This window comes from Haliotis rufescens, unplaced genomic scaffold (assembly GCF_023055435.1).
Source record: "Haliotis rufescens isolate VD_foot unplaced genomic scaffold, xgHalRufe1.0.p SCAF_33, whole genome shotgun sequence".
NCBI classification, from domain to species: Eukaryota; Metazoa; Mollusca; class Gastropoda; order Lepetellida; family Haliotidae; genus Haliotis; species Haliotis rufescens.
The window spans coordinates 4,205,256-4,227,514 of NW_025964035.1; the positions used below are offsets into that span (position 1 = coordinate 4,205,256).

The 22,259-nt window shown below is 44.7% G+C and overlaps 2 protein-coding genes across 3 annotated transcripts; both read right to left on the reverse strand.

Moving 5' to 3' along the window:
- Nucleotides 1-68: 68 nt before the first annotated feature.
- Nucleotides 69-6,195, reverse strand: LOC124124873 (kielin/chordin-like protein). The gene is made up of 3 exons (XM_046488160.2): nucleotides 5,610-6,195; nucleotides 4,559-4,642; nucleotides 69-2,930 (listed from the first exon to the last, which is right to left on the reverse strand). The coding sequence occupies exons 1-3, from the start codon at nucleotides 5,782-5,784 to the stop codon at nucleotides 790-792; spliced, it is 2,400 nt and encodes a 799-aa protein (XP_046344116.2). The 5' UTR covers nucleotides 5,785-6,195; the 3' UTR covers nucleotides 69-789.
- Nucleotides 6,196-9,351: 3,156 nt separating this feature from the next.
- LOC124124871 (antistasin-like) lies at nucleotides 9,352-17,323 on the reverse strand. Of its 2 annotated transcripts, none has more exons than XM_048380814.1 (5): nucleotides 17,217-17,323; nucleotides 14,200-14,289; nucleotides 13,818-13,914; nucleotides 11,789-12,603; nucleotides 9,352-9,431 (listed from the first exon to the last, which is right to left on the reverse strand). In XM_048380814.1, exons 1-5 carry the CDS (start codon nucleotides 17,266-17,268, stop codon nucleotides 9,418-9,420), a joined length of 1,068 nt encoding a protein of 355 aa, XP_048236771.1. In that variant the 5' UTR covers nucleotides 17,269-17,323; the 3' UTR covers nucleotides 9,352-9,417. The 2 variants fall into 2 exon arrangements, with proteins under 2 accessions (XP_048236771.1, XP_046344115.2); XM_046488159.2 differs by having other exon boundaries at nucleotides 11,789-12,700; nucleotides 13,261-13,914.
- Between the last annotated feature and the right edge of the window lie 4,936 nt (nucleotides 17,324-22,259).

A 22,259-nucleotide genomic window follows, 5' to 3' on the forward strand; every position in this document is an offset into this window, starting at 1 on the left:
GTCAGCTACACAACTCCTCGTTGAGACGGGTGAGGGTCAAACATGATAAACACAATTATGTTCGCCGCATTAGAATCTTTATTGAACAAATTTCATTGACATTATTACAACTGAGAATATATTCTATGTTTCAAATTACAAAAGTAACTTGAAACGCAGACTAAAACAAATGTCCACTGATACGGGACCCTCGTCAATCCGGACGCTGTTCTATCTGTATATCTGAATCACATTGCCGAAAATATGTGGTAACATCAGAGTGTGAGTGAATATGGTTTTACGCCGCTTTTAGCAATTTTCCAGCAATATCACGGCGGGGGACCCCAGAAATGGGCTTCACACATTGTACCCATGTCGGGAATCGAACCCGGGTCTTCGGCGTGACGAGCGAAAGCTTTAACCACTAGGCTACCCGACCGCCCCTGTAACATCAGAGACGGTAAATAATGGTCTCTGGTAAAATAGAGTCATCATTTTGTAACTAAACTGCTTGACAAAAGAAAGCATACACTTGAAATTTGGATTTGACCAAAATGTTACAAACGACACTAGACTTAAAACACTCACCAAAACACTTAAGATCCAACACATAACTATGATACTCGTATCAAATAACATCACCAACGAAATACCATTTCTTCTTCGTTTCATTTTTAGCAAGCATCAAACAAGGGTGTATACTTTCTTTCAAACGACAGTTTAGCAAGAATCGTCTTGATAGTAAAGTTTACAGATTAAGGAGGTCCTGATTGTAGAGGTTTCCCCGTTTCACGGACACACGTTTCTGCTTTACCCTCTTCGACAGAACCAACGGAACAGGCAGCGACGGCGTCGTAAACAACGACACGTCGGGCAGCCATTTACGACTTGGCGGCCGTATCGACAGTAGTTGCGACACCGAACAGGTTGACAAGCCTTTGGTTTGCAGTCACAAGTCCTGCAACCATTAACTATCTTAGATCCATTAACACAAGATAGTGGGCAATTCAGTTTTGGACAAGCCTTAGACTTACAAATACATGTTTGACATCCGTTCACAATCTTTCTACCATAGCGACAATGCCTTTTACATGTCAGCGATGGGCATATTTTAGGTCTACATTTACAAGTGAGACATCCCTTAACGACCTCCCTGCCGTTGGGACATTCGTTGAAGCATTTTGTGGATGGACACATGAGTTTGTTACACTCGCACGTGGGACATCCTTTCGATGACAATTTTCTACCATAATGGCAAATAGTAGAGCATTTAATTACAGGACATGGTTCAGGTTTACATGCGCATGTCTCGCATCCGTTTACCGTCAGTCGACCTGTAGCACAGGGGACAGGGCAAAGACGCTTTGGGCAAATCTTTGGCTTACATTTGCACGTCTGGCACCCGTCAATAGTTAGGAAACCAGTTGGGCACATTTTGGCACATAGGACCTTTGGACATACCTTTGGTTTACAGGTGCAAGTTTCACATCCTGCTATAATTTGGCGGCCATTTGGACAGGGGGTCCCACAAGTAAGTTTGGGACAAACCTTTGGTTTACAAGTGCAAGTTTCACAGCCGCTAACTATTTGGCGGCCATTTGGGCAGGGGTTTCCACAAGTAAGTTTGGGACAGACCTTTGGTTTACAGGTGCAAGTTTCACAGCCGCTAACTATTTGGCGGCCATTTGGGCAGGGGTTTCCACAAGTAAGTTTGGGACAAACCTTAGGTTTACAGGTGCACGTTTCACATCCTGCTATAATTTGGCGGCCATTTGGACAGGGGTTTCCACAAGTTAGTTTGGGACAGACCTTTGGTTTACAGGTGCAAGTTTCACATCCTGCTATAATTTGGCGGCCATTTGGACAGGGGGTCCCACAAGTAAGTTTGGGACAAACCTTTGGTTTACAGGTGCACGTTTCACATCCTGCTATAATTTGGCGGCCATTTGGACAGGGGTTTCCACAAGTTAGTTTGGGACAGACCTTTGGTTTACAGGTGCAAGTTTCACATCCTGCTATAATTTGGCGGCCATTTGGACAGGGGGTCCCACAAGTAAGTTTGGGACAAACCTTTGGTTTACAGGTGCACGTTTCACATCCTGCTATAATTTGGCGGCCATTTGGACAGGGGGTCCCACAAGTAAGTTTGGGACAAACCTTTGGTTTACAGGTGCACGTTTCACATCCTGCTATAATTTGGCGGCCATTTGGACAGGGGGTCCCACAAGTAAGTTTGGGACAGACCTTTGGTTTACAGGTGCACGTTTCACATCCTGCTATAATTTGGCGGCCATTTGGACAGGGGGTCCCACAAGTAAGTTTGGGACAAACCTTTGGTTTACAGGTGCACGTTTCACATCCTGCTATAATTTGGCGGCCATTTGGACAGGGGGTCCCACAAGTAAGTTTGGGACAAACCTTTGGTTTACAGGTGCACGTTTCACATCCTGCTATAATTTGGCGGCCATTTGGACAGGGGGTCCCACAAGTAAGTTTGGGACAGACCTTTGGTTTACAGGTGCACGTTTCACATCCTGCTATAATTTGGCGGCCATTTGGACAGGGGGTCCCACAAGTAAGTTTGGGACAGACCTTTGGTTTACAGGTGCACGTTTCACATCCTGCTATAATTTGGCGGCCATTTGGACAGGGGGTCCCACAAGTAAGTTTGGGACAGACCTTTGGTTTACAGGTGCACGTTTCACATCCTGCTATAATTTGGCGGCCATTTGGACAGGGGGTCCCACAAGTAAGTTTGGGACAGACCTTTGGTTTACATGTGCACGTTTCACAACCATTTACAAATTTGCGACCATTTGGACAGGGGTTGATGCAGTTTATCTTGACACAAGGTTTAGCCACACAGCTGCACACAGCACATCCCCGCTCTACCTTGCACCGGAGGGTCTCTGATGGTTTGCAGTTGGTCGTCAACGGTGCACAGGGAGGGTCTAAAAATACAGAAACGTGAAGGTTGGTTGGTTGGTTGGTTGGTTGGTTTGTTGTTCAACGCCGCACTCAGCAGTATTCCAGCTTTATGACGGTGGTCTGTAAATAATCGAGTCTGGACCAGACAATCCAGTGATTTACATCATGAACATCGATCCACGCAATTGCGATCGATGACATGCATCAACCAAGTCAGCGAGCCTGACTACCCGATCCCGTTAGTCGCTCCGTTACGACAAGCATAGTCGCCTTTTACGGCAAGCATGGATTGCTGAAGGCCTTTTCTACCCCGGATCTTCACGGGTCAGTGAAGGAATGTGATATCTGTGACATATCTTACCCGTGGACCCGTGAAGATCCAGGGTAGAATAGGTTGATGCGTGACTTGGTTGATGCATGTAATCGTATCCCAATTACATGGATCGATGCTCATAATGTCAATCACTGGATTGTCTGGTCCAGACTCGATTATGTATAGATCTCCGCCATATAGCTGGAATATTGCTGAGTGCGGATCTTCACGAATAAACAATTGAAATGAAACGATATATTATCCCACAGCACATTTTCTTCGGACAATATATATTTTGGGTATTTTTGAGTGAGTGTGTGAGTGAGTTGGGTTTAACGCCGCTTTTAACAGTATTCCAGTTATATCACGGCGTGTCAGCTTAATGTGGGAGGAAGCCCGAAGTGATGCAGGTCTCAGACGTTTACCACTTCGGTGAAACCCACGAGCACGGGTATGGTGCTGACAAACCTAGAAACATAATTGGGGCGAACCGGGATTCGAACCCACAATCATAGGTTTCTGGCGTGCCCAAGAAATGCAACTCAGCACAGCGAATCGCGGCGCCTTAGACGACTGGGCCACCCGTGCCCCCGGGTATTTTTTAGCTTCAGTATATTTTCTCAGTATTTTCGGGCACAAAATCCCAACCACATCCCCACTTTACCCCGTAACTAAACATGAAAAATCTAACAAATGTTATATTTCGGATAACGCTTTCTTGGTAAAGTACAGATTCTCGTACTATTTTGGGTCGAGTACCGACCGGGATTCGAACCCACGCTGCCAGAGTGAGGTACCAGCACATAAAGTCAGCGATCTTACGCACTCAGTACGGCTCCCATGGTACGAGAATCTGTACTTTGTTAAGAAAGCGTTATCCCAAGTAGAACATTTGTTACATTTGACCACTTTCTAAATGGCATTCTGTTAATGAAAAATCAGGCGTCTATCTTGTCGTAAGAAGCGACTAAACGGGATCGGTTGGTCCGACTCGCTGACTTGGTTGATGCCTGTCATCGTATCCAAATTGCGTGGATCGATGCTCATGATGTCAATCACTGGATTGTCTGGTCCAGACTCGATTATTTATATATAGCTGGAATATTGCTGAGTGCGGCGTTAAACAATAAACCAACCAACAACCAATCATGAAAAATGTCCAAAGACATACTTATATAAATAGACTATGTTGTTTAGAGGGTAGGAAACGACACGGAACGACAAGAAACTTCTGAATCCAGAGACTAACGTGTTGTGTAGAGACTGATGGAATAATGTACATGTAGGAAGAATAGATTTTGGCTAAAAAACAACTCAGAAAATACGAAAAATACATACCCAAGCACTGACATGTCGGACAACCGTTGATGCTCTTGTAGCCCCAAACGCAATTACCACAGCCGGACAGACTAGGGCACTTGGCTGTAACATCAACAACATGGGTCAGTCAGGTACTTATACTGACTATAGAGAGTGAGTGAGTGAGAGTGGTTTTACACCGCTTCTAGCAATATTCCACACAGCAATATCGGCAATACTTCAGTCATATCGTGACGAGACACAATTTGACAATTTTGTTTGTTTATTTGTTTGTTGTTTAACGCCACAGCAATGTATGACAGCGGTCTACATAAATAATCGAGTCTGGATCAGACAATCTAGTGATTTACATCATGGTAAACGATGACATGCTTCAACCAAGTCAGCGAGCCTGACCACCCGATCCCGTTAGTCGCCTCTTACGACAAGCATGGTCGCCTTTTACGGCAAGCATGGGTTGCTGAAGACCTAATCTACCCCGGAATCTTCACGTGTCAATATATCTTTAAACAAACAGTATAAACTTATGTCGGGAAAAGGACAGAATAATAACTAAAATATCACAAATTTTACGTAAAACTAGTTTGAGAGAATGTATAAAATATTAGCATTCAACAAAACACAATACACAACCGGGCTATAGATCGCCACCAACCGAAGGTAGATCACAACACTGGGGACCATCGGGACTTACAGTACTTTTGCTACCTGCATGGACCCCAGGGGCGGTCGGGTAGCCTAGTGGTTAAAGCGTTCGCTCGTCACGCCGAAGACCCAGGTTCGATTCCCGACATGGGTACAATGTGTGAAGCCCATTTCTAGTGTCCCCCGCCGTGATATTCCTGGAATATTGCTAAAAACGGCGTAAAACCATACTCACTCACTCACTCTGGTGTCCCCCGCCGTGATATTGCTGGAATATTGCTAAACGCGGCGTAAAACCATACTCACTCACTCACCCAGCAGGATTTACTTCATCCCTTCAGTTGTTGGCGATGGCTGACAAATGTAGCCAAACATTAAAACAACACATACTGAAGAAAGTGTATTCTAACCAAACAATACTCACATGTGCTAACAGCGTCGATGCTGCAGACCATCATTCCAAGAGCCAGCATCAGCAAGGATGAAGACATCATCGTGGTCGTGGTGATCAACGTCAAGAAGAACCCGTCAGATACTTGAACAGGTGCCCTGGATTCCCACTTTCCTTTGTCGTACTGAAACTGTGGCAAGCTGGACATCCCGATGGTTTTATATCCACCAAGGCGAGCAGCACCTGGACACCATCTGGGGGGAAGTTACACGTGTATGTAGAGGCAACTGATGAGATCAGGCCATCACTTCCTCATCAGATCAATATTTGAATATTTCGTAGAGTTTGTTCTAATCTGCAGCAAGGCAATACGGAAGGTATGATAATGATGTTCGGTTATTGAGGATACGTCATGGGCGTGAGATGATGTTGTCCGTCATTGATAAATTGTTGTTCCTGCTTCTTGTAGCTCTGGGGCCCATGGTTACATCATCTGGAACCCCACCTGTAATGTCACCTGTACTTGATGGTTGGGTACATTGAAACCACGCTTTTTTCTAAAAACTGGTTTGACGATTGACAACCCCTTTGTTGGTTGGTCTTGTTCATTATCTAGTAAAATCAGTCTTCTATACATAAATATATTTCTGTGAATACCTCTTGCGTTTTTATCTTTGTTTGTTTGTGTGCTGTTTAACGCCGCACTCACTAATATTCCAGCTATATGGCGGAGGTCTGTAAGTAATCAAATCTTGGCCCAGACAATCCAGTGATTAATATAATGAGCATCGATTCAGGCAATTGGGATCGATGATATGCATCAACCATGTCAGCGAGCCTAACCACATCAAAATATCAACAAGATACATGAGGGACATAACTCGTAATAGCCACTGGTGGCGCTACGATCGGGCCCCGAAATTCCAACCTAATTTGGCAAGGGTGGAAACTGGACTTTTAAAGTCAGTTAACTCCCTTGCCTCGGGAAGATGGCAATATTCCATCAGCGCCAGCCTTTGGTATTTACATTTCGCAATTTTTTAGATACAATCGAGCATGCTGTATCCACAAAGATTTCAAAGAGCCTCATACGACTGTTTGATCAAGGTTACAACATTCAAGGCCTCAGTAAAGCTTTCCAATAGTTTTATCGTAGATTGAGTGAGTATGGTTTTACGCCGCTTTTAGCAATATTCCAGCAACATCACGGCGGGGAACACCAGAAATGGGCTTCACACATTGTACCCATGTCGGGAATCGAACCCGGGTCTTCGGTGTGACGACCCACTAGGCTACCCGACCGCCCCTTTTACGGTAGACATATGAAGCTCATTTCTAAATTTGACGCATCATTGACAAAAATGATGTCCGATGCAATTCCCTATTTTGACTTGTAGTATATGTTCCAATGTTTCTATCAGGTAAAGAATTGACTTGCCTTTGCAAGTGTTTGTGACGGGTGCCACCAGTGCGGCAGGATACGCTCCGCCCGATCCCGTTAGTCGCCTTTCACGACAAGCATAGTCGCCTTTTACGGCAAGCATGGGTTGCTGAAGACCTATTCTACACCGGATCTTCACGGGTTCAAAGGGCACGAGTAGTGATATTGAAATACCCTAAGCCGAGTCCCAACTTAAGTCGAATTCCTCTGGTAGGGGATCCTCAGATAGTTGTTGTGCCAAATGAATGTTTTTGAAAACTCGGGCATCATGGGCAGACCCAGGATAGGCACAATACACATTTATGAATTTTAATGTGCTATCACATACACCCTGTAAATGCGTGGTAGGGTATCATTTTAAACAGATGCAGGAATCTCGGAATGCTTGTTTGTTTCTTTAGCAATATTCCAGCTATATGACGGCGGACTCAAAATAATCTAGTCTTGACCAGACAATCCCGTGATATCATGAACATCGATCCACGCAACTGGGATTCGATGACATGCCTGACCACTCGATCCCGTTAGTCGCCTCTTACGACAAGAATAGTCGCCTTTGCACTTGGTCCGGGAATCGGTACATACGAGCATATATGCTTGCCGTAAAAGGTGACTATGCTTGTCGTAAAAGGCGACTAACGGGATCGGGTGGTCAGGCTCGCTGACTTGGTTGATGCATGTCATCGATCCTAATTGCGTGGATCGAGGCTCATGAAGATCCGGGTTGGAATAGGTCTTCAGCAACCCATGCTTGCCGTAAAAGGCGACTATGCTTGTCGTAAAAGGCGACTAATTATAACGGGATTGGGTGGTCAGGCTTACTGACTTGGTTGATGCATGTCATCGATCCCAATTGCGTGGAATGCCGTGAAGATCTGGGGTAGAATAGGTCTTCAGCAACCCATGCTTGTCGTAAAAGGCGACTAACGGGATCGGGTGGTCAGGCTCGCTGAATTGGTTGATGCATGTCATCGATCCCAATTGCGTGGATCGATGCGCATGATATTAATTACTGGATTGTCTGGTCCAGACTCGATTATTTACAGACCGCCGTCATATAGCTGGAATATGGCTGAGTGCGGCGTTAAACAATAAACCATCCAACCAACCAACCAACCGATAGGGTAGGACATTCGAAACCTTGTTCGCAACACCTTGTGTCATCTCTGACTTTCAGTGATCCATTCACATAACTTGGGCTTTGACGTTTTATATTTACTTACACTTACCCTGCAATCCCTCGTCACGCACAGTAAATATCAGCGGTGTTTGCTCAGAGTGGTAAGAATACACAATGATCCTTCTGTCCCACTCCGTTTACGTAATTATGTAGGTTACCTCCATACCGTACAGTCAGGGCGGAGGTTCCTACTGTGCTTGCCGTAAGAGGCGACTAACGGGGTTGTGTGGTCAGGCTTGTTGCCTTGCGTGGATCGATGCACATGATGTCAATCACAGGATTGTCTGGTCAATACTCAATAATTTACAGACCGCCGTCACATAGCTGGAATATTGCAGAGAGGCGTCCAACAACAAACAATAAATACTCGAGGTTGGACCAGACGAACCAGTGACTTGCAGCTTGATTTGGTTTGGTTTGTTGTTTTACGCCGCACCCAGCAATATTCCAGCTATATGACGGCGGTCTGTAAATAATTGAGTCTGGACCAGATAATCCAGTGATTGACATGAGCATCGATCCACGCAATTGGGATCGATGACATGCATCAACCAAGTCAGCGAGCCTGACCACCCGATCCCATTAGTCGCCTCTTACGACAAGCATAGTCGCCTCTTACGACAAGCATAGTCGCCTTTTACGGCAAGCATGGGTTGCTGAAGACCTATTCTAACCCGGATCTTCACGGGTAGCAGCTTGAGCACCGGTGACACGCAAGCAACCAAGTCACCGAGCCACACTAGTTCTCTGTACCTGTCCCTCCACACACACACACACACACACACACACGGACACACGTGAATACCCGGGTCATAATTTGCCCCCAGCAACGCATGGTCGTAGTAAGAGGCGACTAAGGGGATCGGGTGGTCAGACCCGGCGACTTGGTTTCCTGCATATCATCGTATCCCAATTTTGTGGATCGATGCTCGTGTTCACCATTGGATGGCCTGGTCCAGACTCGACTATTTACAGACCGCCGTCATATAGCTGGAATATTGCTGTGTGCGGTGTTAATCAACACACAAACAAATAATCTTACAATCACGGAACACTTGGGACCAGTTTTCACAGAAGCCAGCAACTGCTTTTCACTTCCTTAGAAAACTGTCACAACACGCCATATTCGTTCTACAAAAAAATATAATCAATACTTGATGTCACACGATTTTAATTTCAAAAGCAGGATCGCCCTTCTGTCACTGTTCTCGCTGGATCCCCTAGCCCCTGAAGCCTGGAAAAAATAAGATACGTTTTAAAAATGTGTCCGTAATCTGCTCAGTTCTATATGCATGGGAATTTGTGTTTTGCTTAGATTTGTTACGGGAGGAATGGAAGCTAACTATTCTAAAACATCGATCATTTTGTTCCGAGTGAGTGAGTGAGTGTCAAAACCCCTTCAACATACATGAGTGGGTGGGTGGTTGGAAGGGTGGAAATTGGTGGTTTTACGCCGATTTTATCAGTCAGCAATGTCACAGCAGGGCACGTCAGAAATGGGCTTCAGACATTGTACACATGTGATGAGTTGAAACCCGGTGTAGCAGGCTCAAGCGACTCCCCCTAAATTTGATTCTAGAGTCATATGGGCCTAGGCTCACATGACTACCCTAGCCAGGCTCAAAACACTCCCTCTAGGCTCAGCTAACTCCCCTCGTGGGCCCAAATGGCTCCCCTTGTTTTGAAATAAAATGATTACAGAAAAGATCAAACATATCTTGTATTATAAAGGTTTTCAACCCCTCTTCCTCATTTTCTATTCTGAAATGTCAGGTTAAGAACGATCCCAAATATTGTGTCAGATGTTTTAGTACCAGTTATTATTTTACAGTTTTATTTTAACTGTATTTGGAAAAACTCAAGGTGCCTATCTTAAATCACTATACTTTTCTTAACCTGTAATTTATTTTCAGAATACCCCCTGTGTCCTACATCCAATTCTTGAGTATCAGGCTCATACTTCTTCCCGTATTCTATATCCGATTCTTTAATATCAGGCTCATTTACTCCCCCTATTCTATATCCGATTCTTGAGTATCAGACTCAAACTACTCCCCCTATTCTATATCCAATTCTTTGAGATCAGACTTAAACTGCTCCCCCTATTCTATATCCAATTCTTTGATATCAGACTCAAACTACTCCCCCTATTCTATATCCAATTCGTGAGTATCAGGCTCAAACTACTCCCCCTATTCTATATCCTATTCTTTGATATCAGACTCAAACTACTTCCCCTATTCTATATCCGATTCTTTTATATCAGACTCAAACTACTCCCCCTTTTCTATATCCGATTCTTTTATATCAGACTCAAACTACTCCCCCTATTCTATATCCAATTCTTTTATATCAGACTCAAACTACTTCCCCTATTCTATATCCGATTCTTTTATATCAGACTCAAACTACTTCCCCTATTCTATATCCGATTCTTTTATATCAGACTCAAACTACTCCCCCTATTCTATATCCGATTCTTTTATATCAGACTCAAACTACTCCCCCTATTCTATATCCGATTCTTTTATATCAGACTCAAACTACTCCCCCTATTCTATATCCGGTTCTTTTATATCAGACTCAAACTACTCCCCCTATTCTATATCCGATTCTTTTATATCAGACTCAAACTACTCCCCCTATTCTATATCCGGTTCTTTTATATCAGACTCAAACTACTTCCCCTATTCTATATCCGATTCTTCTGCGTGACGAACGAACGCTGTGACATTAAGCTACCTCACCGTTCCCCAATGGATCAGTGTTACTCTTCTAAGGATCACCGAAAAACTGAAAATAATTCGTTCTCTATAGACTAAGAAATCATTTCTACCCATTCACTTGACTTTGACTTTTGACTCTTAATTCCCGTTTGTGGTTGTAACGAATTCGAAATATTTTTGTAAATATTGCTAAAATATTTAAAAAAAGAAAACTGAAGGTGTTTAATTGTGAATTGAACCCGTGACGATCTGGGGTAGAATAGTTCCTCAGCAACCTATGCTTGTAAGATGCGACTGACGGGATCGGATGGTCAGTGAGTGAGTGAGTTTGGTCTTATACTACAACAATATCACGACGGGGGACACCAGAAATGGGCTTCACGCATTGTACCCATGTCGGGAATCGAACCCTGGTCTTCAACGTGACGAGCGAACGCTTTCACCAAAAGGCTACCGCCCTGGGTGGTCAGACTCGCTGACTTGGTTAATGCATGCAATGGTATCCCAATTACATGGAGACCCGTGCAGGTCCGGGGTAGAATAGGTCTTCAGCAACCCATGCTTGCCTTAAAAGGCGACTATGCTAGTCCTAAGAGGCGACTAACGGGATTGGGTGGTCGGGCTCGCTGACTTGGTTGATGCATGTCATCGATCCCAATTGCGTGGATCGATGCTCATGTCAATCACTTGATTATCTGGACCACACATGATTATTTTTCAGACCGCCTTCATATAGCTGGACCATTGCTGAGTGCGGCGTTAAACAACAAACAAACATAATTGTGAATTGTGAATCAGATACGGTTTAACAAACGAAACTAATGCCACAAGACCGGAAATGAAGCATAATAAACAACACACTCACCTCCCCTGCATCGACAGGTGGTACACCCTCTCTTGTTGCTTGCATATCCAAAGAGACATCGTCTACGACACCTCAGTTTGCGGCATGGCGCCCGCTGGCATTCACAAGATGGACATCCATCTATTTCCCTTTGACCGTACTGACATGGCCTGGCGCATCGTATGGCAGGGCACTGTGGTTCCGCCTTGCACGCACATGACTGACAACCGTTTATTATCTTGTAACCATTTTCACACGGTATACATTTAAGGAGTGGACAAACTGATGAAGGGTTGCATTCACAGGATGGACACCCATCTATTTCCCTTTGACCGTACCGACATGGGCTGGCGCATCGTATGGCAGGGCACTGTGGTTCCGCCTTGCATTCACAGGACTGACAACCGTTTATTACCTTGTAACCATTTTCACACGGTCTACATTTAACGAGAGGACAAACTGATGGAGGATTGCATTCACAGGATGGACACCCATCTATTTCCCTCTGACCGTACTGACACAGTCGGGCGCATCGTATCGAAGGACAGATAGGAGAACGCTTGCACTCGCAGGACCGGCATCGATCTTTAATCTGGTATCCATACTTGCATGGTAGGCACTTCCTCAAAGGGCACCCAGGATTGCATTCACATGTCGGGCAACCGTCAACCATCTTTTGTCCGTGTTCACAAGGTGGACATTTCAGTTGTGGGCAAATCGTCGGAGGTGTTGATCTACATCCGCAGGTTGGGCAGCCATTACTGTCCTCCGCTACTCCGAACTGACATCTCAGAAAAAGGTGACACAGCCGAGGGATACACCGCTGAGAGACGCATGTGCAGAGATTACATCCGCCTACCTGTTTACAATCCAGTTCCGATTGTGCCGCGCATTGTGGTAACGACGGACACAAATTGGGTGGTCGTGTTGGTACTGTAGTGTGGGAAAGAATAATATTGTATTTACTCTATATATTTAAGCTTGTTCGTACGTCAATCCAGACAATCCAGTGACTGACATGGGCATCGATCCACGCAGTTGGGATCTGATGACATGCATCGACCAAGTCTGCGAGCCTTGACCACCCGATCACGATAGTCGCCTCTTACGACAAGCGTATATTCGCTTTTTACTGCAAGTAATTGGCTTCACACATTGTACCCTTGTCGGGAATCCAACCCGGGTCTTCAGCGTGACGAGCGAACGCTTTAACCACTAGGCTACCCAACCGCCCCGGGTGGTCGGACTCGCTGACTTGGCTGATGCATGTCATCGTATCCCAATTACGTGGATCGATGCTCATGATGTCAATCACTTGATTGTCTAGTCCAGACATGATTATTTTTCAGACCGCAGTCATATAGCTGGACCGTTGGTTAGTGCGGCGTTAAACAACAAACAAACATAATTGTGATTTGTGAATCAGATACGGTTTAACAAACGGAACTAAAGCATCAAGACCGGAAGTGAAGCATGATAAACAACACACTCACCTCTCCTGCAGCGACAGGTGGTACACCCTCTCTTGTTGCTTGCATATCCAAAGTGACATCGTCTACGACACCTCAGTTTGCGGCATGGCGCCCGCTGGCATTCACAAGATGGACATCCATCTATTTTCCTTTGACCGTATTGACAGTGTCTGGCGCATCGAATGGCAGGGCACTGTGGTTCCGCCTTGCACTCACAAGACTGACAACCGTTTATTACCTTGTAACCATTTTCACACGGTATACATTTAACGAGTGGACAAACTGATGGAGGGTTGCATTCACAAGACGGACATCCATTTATTTCCCTTTGACCGTATTGACATGGCCTGGCGCATCGTATGGCAGGGCAGATAGGAGAACGCTTGCACTCGCAGGACCGGCATCCATCTTTAATCTGGTATCCATACTTGCATGGTAGGCACTTCCGCAAAGGGCACCCAGGATTGCATTCGCATGTCGGGCAACCGTCAACAATCTTTTGTCCGTGTTCACAAGGTGGACATTTCAGTTGTGGGCAAATCGTCGGTGTTGATCTACTAAGGTGCTGAGAGACGCATGTGCAGATATTACATCCGCCTACCTGTTTACAATCCAGTTCCGATTGTGCCGCGCATTGTGGTAACGACGGACACAAGTTGGGTGGTCGTGTTGGTACTGAAGTGTGGGAAAGAATCAACTTTTATTTACTGTCTATTTTTTAGGCGTGTTCATACATCGATTTGTATAACGGCACGACAAAAATATGACTACCACAATAAAATGAATAGGTATTGCCGACTTCTTGTTAGTAATTCAACTGGTCGGTCAAAGTTCGCGAAAGTTTGGTCTGACGTGACCCGTAATTGGATGTCCTCAGATCTTTGTTTAGTGGTTGCAAGAACTAAGATCTTATTTTAATGAGATTGAATATAATAGTGCAGCATTCGGAAACATACTCACATGGGCAGCTGATGCACCGGCATGGCCAGCATTCCGTTTCACTTGCGCATTGACATATCTCCGAACACAGCCTGCATGGCTCGGACGTTGCTGGGGGCAAATAAATATAAAACTGAGGCATGGCTCCAGAGAGTAACCAATCTCGATGGTTTTGGGCGTTAAAGGCAAAATAGCGGTGAAAATGCGTAATAATGGATCACAGCAACTCAGCGATGAAACCAGGTGTTCGCGAAAAGCATAAGCATGTCCTGCTCTACCGGTAGCATCCGCCACTCAAACATTATCTTGTCATTCAACCTAATTTGGACCCGTGAAGATCCGGGGTAGAATAGGTCTTCAGCAACCCATGCTTGCCGTAAAAGGTGACTATGCTTGTCGTAAAAAGGTGACTAACGGGTTCGGATTGTTCAGGCTCGCTAACTTGGTTGATGCATGTCATCGATCCCAATTGCGTGGATCGATGCTGATGATATTAATCACTGGATTGTCTGGTCCAGAATCGATTATTTACAGACCGCCGTCATATAGCTGGAATACTGCTGAGTGCGGCGTTAAACAACAAACCAAACAAACAACCAACCAACCCAATTTGTTTTTGTTTCTTTGTAATTGCCGCAGACAGCAATGTTCCTGTTTTATAAAATATACTCAACAACAAAAGTTCCTGTGACACCAATATTTTAGTGTATTTTTCAAACAAATAAAGTTTGGTTTTCAATATTGTAGTGCATGTATGGAATCAAGTCACAAAAACGCAACTGCTACAGAATAGCATGCATTCCATGCAAAAGTTGACTTTTATGCAAGCCCCATGCATTTCACTACCCAAGAATGGGTATAACAACATGTGCGTTTACGGGATTCCATATGCATTGTTTAGCATCGTGCTGACCACAACCACTCAGAAAAACAACAAAATTACGCAATTTTTCAACATTACGAAATGCCACGCCTGTCCGAAAATGAGAGTCTGCGAGCCATTGGTATGCTTAAAGCAGGATCGAATCAACGTGATGTTGCAAGACAATTTATCGGCCACAGAAACACCATTTGGTGTTTATGGCAACGTTGACAACAGACGAAGCAGTCAGAGACCATCCCCGGAGTGACAGGCCACGCGTAACCAATATGCGACAAGACAACTGGATTCGAACAAGACACCGCCTCAGATGTGCACGGATTGTCACCAGAAGACCCGCCAGACGTCCCATTTTGACAGGAAACCACCCACCACGTCGACAGTGGTGCAGACAGCGTCTACGCTGGACGGCCATGCAGTGAAGTTCTATTCACTGACGAGTCACGTTTTCACCTCAGCCACAGCGATGGACGGATTCGAGTTTTACCAACGTCGAGGTGAACGTTACGTCAATCATTGTGTCATGGAAGAAGATCGGTTCGGGGGCGCAGCGTTATGGTATGGGGTGGGATTACAGAGAGACAGAGCACCCGTTTGATAGTGGTAGAGGGAAATCTCAATGGACAGCGCTACCGCGACAAAATCATCGGCCCTGTTGTTCCACCGTTTTTGCGTCGTGATGGGCCCAGGCATTATCTTTCAACCTGACAACGCCCGGTCTCATATTGCTCGACTTGTTCAACAAAACAACGTGAATTTCATCCCCTGGCCGGCTCGCTTCCCTGAACTCTCACCAATCGAGCACATGTGGGATGAGATGGATCGGCGCCTTCGACAACAACCACGTGTTCCACAGACACTCCAGGAACTTCGAAACATGATACCCCACAGGACTTTGTGCGACGCCTGGTCCATTCCATGAGACGAAGATGTGTTGCTTGCATCGCAACCAGTGGTGGATACACACGCTATTGATTTGTAAATTGACATTTTGGCATGTTCATGTGTTTATGAAACCACGCACTTTCTGGAGTCAGTATGGCAAATTAAACCATTTCAACACTTACAGAAGTCTTTTATCTGTTGCAAACCGAAATTGTTTCAGATTTTGTAAAAAACATAACTTTGCATTGAATCTTATTGAATGTCACAGGAACTTTTGTTGGTCAGTATATGTTGTAAAATATCGTATCTGGGCATAGCATACGCGGCATCATTTCATGTGAACATTTTACTGAAGTATTGGGAATATCATTTAAACAAAAATAAATTCTTTGACGACTTTTTAACTTTCAAACGCAAATTGTTTTCTGAATTAATTATGTGAATTTACCAAGACATTTTTTATTTAAGTGCACCCGCACTCTTAGATAGCCCCCTCTCCCAAGACGATGCAATTCGCTCTCCTTTGGGTTCGAATCCCGGTTCGCCCCGATTATGTTTCTGGGTTTGTCAGCTCTTGGATTTCATCATGTCAGTTCATGTGTGGTCACGTGTTTCACCAAAACGTCTGAGACCTGCAGGTTGCTAGGGAACTGTTATAACCCGGAATCGGGGTTGTGCTCATAGGGGTGAATGGACTACTTGGGTTAAGGTTTGTTTGTTTGTTTGTTTGTTTGTTGTTTAACGCCGCACTCAGCAATATTCCAGCTATATGACGGCGGTCTGTAAATAATCGAGTCTGGACCAGACAATCCAGTGATTGATATCATGAGCATCAATCCACACAATTGGGATTGATGACATGCATCAACCAAGTCAGCGAGCCTGACCACCCGATCCCGATCATGAGCATCGATCCAACGAATTAGAAATAGTATGTATCTTACGAGATACCATCAAATTACATGAGGTGACAACACCTTAACAATATATCCAATTGCGAAGGCTGACTGAATGAATGTTTACAATACAGTCCAACTTTAATACTCCGGACTATCGGTAATCAGGGAAACCCGCTTTCCGTACGACATATGTTATGAACGTTTACACATGTAAAATATACTGTTTATACTTTTCTAGACAAAGATTCGTCAATGCGGAAAATTGATAATCCGGAACTAGGAGCTGTCGCGTTTAGCTACATTCCAACATATATATATTTGAATTGAAATTTATTTGAAATAAAACATATTTATTTCAAATAGAATAATATTACCTTCCGAGCCAGCCAGGAGTGCACAGACAACCAGAAAGAATGAGATATCCATGTCAGCATGCAACCAGCCAAGGACGCTCACGTCTATATACAGCGTGTACCTGTTCAACCTCGGGTAAACAGGCACTGTTTGATCAGAGTACCTACGCATATACGGACCAATCAGCTCACAGAAGATGACTCTTGCTGTAACTGGAGATGTAACTGCTGCTGGTTACCGTATTTCGTCTAGATGATGCCCTGGAGTCTATCGATTTCGCGCAATCCGTTGACCCGGCGTCTATTATGTTTAAAGCTGGCAGTAACAACTCAGAACCTTACCGAGTCCCACATTGTAGAGTTTTGGTTGGTTTGTTGTTTAACGCCACACTCGGCTATATGACGGCGGTCTGTAAATAATCGAGTCTGGACCAGACACTCCAGTGATTGACAACATGAGCATCGATCCACGCAATTGGGATCGATGACATGCATCAACCAATCACCGAGCCTGACCACCCAATCTCGTTAGTCGCCTTTTACGACAAGCTTAGTCGCCTTTTACGGCAAGCATGGGTTGCTGAAGACCTATTCTACCCCGGATCTTCACTGGACCCAAATTGTAGAGTCATACAAGGGTTCATTTGCAGGAAACAGTGTCAATTTATCACCAGGCCTCTAATGGAGGCCCACCTTCTGCTAGTATTTTGGGGACAGAGCACATGACCCCGCGTCAATTAAAGGCTGTCACGTACTGTAAGACGGCTTCTAATAGAGGAAATACGGTAGTTACTGTTCGTTTCCTGACGTTGCAACTTGTAACTTGTACAAACACGTTTATGTCTTTGTATGAAATGTATTTGTGTGCTTTTTGTCATTTTAAAGGACGTAGTAACGCTTCAGTATTCCATTATATATCAGGGACACATATGGTTCAGACGCCTAATTACAAGGCGCCGCAATTCGCTGTTCAGAGTTGCGTCCCCTGTGCGTGCCAGGGTTTAATGAACGTAGGTTCGAATCCGTGGTTCGCCTGATTATGTATCCGGATTTGTCAGAATCATAACCGTGCTTGTGATTTTCACTTAATTGGTAAATTTCTAAGATCTGCATCTATTCGAGCATGATGTCCAAACACCTTGATAGAACAAATACCGTTCAAAGCGGCCATAAGTCAAACGCACTCATTCACATATACATGTATATCAAGTGTGACGTGTAGCCTTGTGATTAATGCTTTTACTCACCATACCAAACATTTTTTTCCCATAGTTTATTTTTATGTTAGTTGTTTAACGCCGCACGCATCATTATTCCAGATATACGACGGCGGTCTGTAAATAATCGAGTCTGGACCAGACAATCCAGTGGTTGACATCATGAGCAACGATCTACGCAATAGGATTACGATGACATGCATCAACCATGTCAGGGATCTGGACCAACCGATCCCGTTCGTCGCCTCTAACGACAAGCATGGGTTGCTGAAAACCAGTCCTGACCCGGATTTTCACGACCCAATTTTGCTGCTGTTAAAGTCGGGAACGTAATCGGGAATCGAATTCACGGTAAGCAGTTCCAACGAGCTAGAAATACTATGTATCTTACGAGATACCTTGATATAACATGAGGTGACAACATTTTAACAATATATCGAATTACAAAGGCTGTCCGAATGAATCTTTACAATAAGGTGTAACCTCAATACTCCGGAGACCTCGTTAATCAGGAAAACCCGGTTTACGTATTACATATGACAAGCATTGGTTTTTAAGACCCATTCTGACCCGGAATCTTCACGGCACTCCCGCGTTTGAAGCAAATTCTTTGTGCAATGGCAGGGAAAATAGGAGTAATGATACATTCGCTCACTTCGATTCAACTTCTACTACTACTACTAACACTAACAGTCAATTTGTATGGTTTGTTTGTTTGTTTGTTGTTTAACGCCGCACTCAGCAATATTCCAACTATATGACGGCGGTCTGTGATTGACATCATGAGCATCGATCCACGCAATTGGGATACGATGACATGCATCAACCAAGTCGCCTCTTACGACAAGCATAGTCGCCATTTACTGTAAACATGGGTTGCTGAAGACCTATTCTACCCCGGATCTCCACGAGTTTCACTCAGATTGACAGACCGCCTCCGTGGTCTAGTGGTAGAGCGTCCGCCCGGAGAGCGGGGTTCGATCCCCGGCCGCGTCATACCAAAAGACGTTAAAAGATGGTACTTGTTGTTACCCTGTCTGGCGCTCGCCATTAAGGGGCTAAAACAAGGACTGGTCGGCTCGGAGTCAGTATACTGTGTCTGAGTGGGGTATTCATGTTAAACTGCGGCATGGTATCTTTTCCTAGCATAATCCATCCTATGCTGGAAGGGGCGGTCGGGTAGCCTAGTGGTTAAAGCGTTCGCTCGTCACGCCGAAGACCCTGGTTCGATTCCCGTCATGGGTACAATGTGTGAAGCCCATTTCTGGTGTCCCCCGCCGTGATATTGCTGGAATATTGCTAAAAGCGGCGTAAAACCATATTCACTCACTCACTCCTATGCTGGACGTTAGAGACGACTAAAGGAATCGGGTGATCAGGGTCGGTGACGTGATTGGTTACTTATCATTATACACGAGTGAGTGAGTGAGTGAGTTGGGTTTAACGCCGCTTTTAACAGTATTCTAGTTATATCGCGGCGTGTCAGCTTAATGTGGGAGGAAAGCCCGAAGTGATGCAGGTCTCAGACGTTTACCACTTCGGTGAAACCCACGAGCACGGGTATGGTGCTGACAAACCTAGAAACATAATCTGGGAGAACCGGGATTCAAAACCCACAATCATAGGTTTCTGGCGTGCCAAAGGGGCGCAACTCTGCACAGCGAATCGCGGCGCCTTAGACGACTGGGCTACCCGTGCCCCCAATTTTATACACGACGACATGGACCGACGCCCATAATATTTACAGGTCATGTGGTTGGAATATTCCAGAGTGAGGCGTTAAACAAAAATATAGAAATGTTTTAAAGTGTACATGGTCCACATTTTTATTTTGCTTAAGGAAACGTTATTTGTAAAATCTGGATGGTCTTAATCGGAATGTCGATCAATTATGTTTGTAGACATGAATACCCAAAGCATATACCCAAAGTAAATGAGACTCGTGAAGATTCCGGGGTAGAATAGGTCTTCGGTAACCCATGCTTGCCGTAAAAGGCGACTATGCTTGTCGCAAAAGGTGACTAACGGGATCGGGTGGTCAGGCTCGCTGACTTGGTTGATGCATGTCATCGATTCCAATTGCGTGGATGGATGCTCATGATATTAATGACTGGAATGTCTGGTCCTGACTCGATTATTTACAGATCGCCGTCATGTAGCTGGAATATTGCTGCGTGCGGCGTTGAACATCAAACTACCCAAACAATTTTAATGCCTCGATTCGGAAATTTCGATCGTAGCAAAAGAAAGCCGACGCAGAACACAAATACACCCTCGTTAAATAGTACGCCCGTTTGGATGTAGATCCCACGGCGCTCGATCTGTACATGTCAAGAGCCTAGCTTTATATTTTTGCATTCGGAATGCTTCGATTATATTCATGTTCGAGATATGGAAATCAAATATGCCTTTCTGAATTTTTCGCTCACTCCAGATAATTTAGAATATTCCACTCTGACTGGCTGAGCGTCCTCAGTTCTGTAGGCAATAGGGTATTGTATAGGAGTAAATGATTGGACGTTTGTCTGTTCTTTAACGCCGCACTTAGCAATATTCCAGCTAAATGACGGCGGTCTGTAAACAAGAGGCCCATAGGGCCTGTATCGCTCATCTGGATATTTACGCAATCATGACAAAATAAACATTTGCATTGTACATGTATATAATACTGCAAATATTTCGTAATTTTGACTCTGTCAGCATTTATAAGGGGTGGATGGCAAATCTGACAGCATGAGTGTGTCTTCTCTAGATACAAATGTTGCATAACGATCTGAACCGTTTCCATGTTATGATCCGGGATCTGCGTTTCCAGAGGCAAAGCTTGACCCCATCCTATTGGCACAAATGGATTATTCTCTTCAAAACAAACAAATGTATACAATGTATCTATTTATTATAGGGTGGGGATGATATCGGTTTGCATGTTATGGTCAAGGTTGTAACTCCTTTCGGAGTGCCGGACAGATGAAGAGAAGGGCCAGTCCTGGTAGCATATGTGCAATCCTCTCATTATACTCAGCAATTGTACATACGGTTATAGGGTGGGGATCTTAACGGTGTCCAAGTTATAAACTCCTTTCGGCCACGCCCCTCAGCCCCTCCATTTGTATAACTTTGAATCGTCACATCCGGGAAATGCTTCCAACCAAAATTTAATATGGTTGATATCTATCTCTTAGTTCCAGAAAAGAAGTCATATTAAGCAATATAGCCAATTACCCTTAATTGGCCCCGGGCCTCAGTCCCTTAGGGGGTCAACCCAACCATTTGTACAATTATAAATGGTCACCACCGGAAAATGCTTCCTACCAAATATGGTTGATATCTATCTCTTAGTTCCAGAGAAGAAGTCGTTTAAAGCAATATAGCCAAATAACCCCTATTTGGCCCGCCCCTCAGCCCCTTGGGGATCAGCCCCACCATTTGCACAAATTTAAATCCCCACCACCTTGGGATGCTTCCAGTCACATTTCGTTAATTTCTAATGACTGGTTCAGAAGAAGTCGTTTGAAAAAAATGTTGACGTACGGACGACGGATGGACCCCGTGAGCTAATAATCGAGTCTGGACCAGACAATACAGTGGTTGATATTATGAGCATCAATCCACACAATTGGGATACGATGACATGCATCAACTTAGTCAGCAAGCCTGACCACCCGATCCCGTTAGTCGCCTCTTACAACCAATCTCATTAAAATCAGATCTTAGTTCTCGCTCCCGCTAAACAAAGATCTGAGGACACCCAATTACGGGTCACGTCAGACCGACCTTGCGCGAACTTTGACCGACCAATGGAATGACTGACAACAAGTCGACATTAGCCAATCAGAAGGCAGCTTTC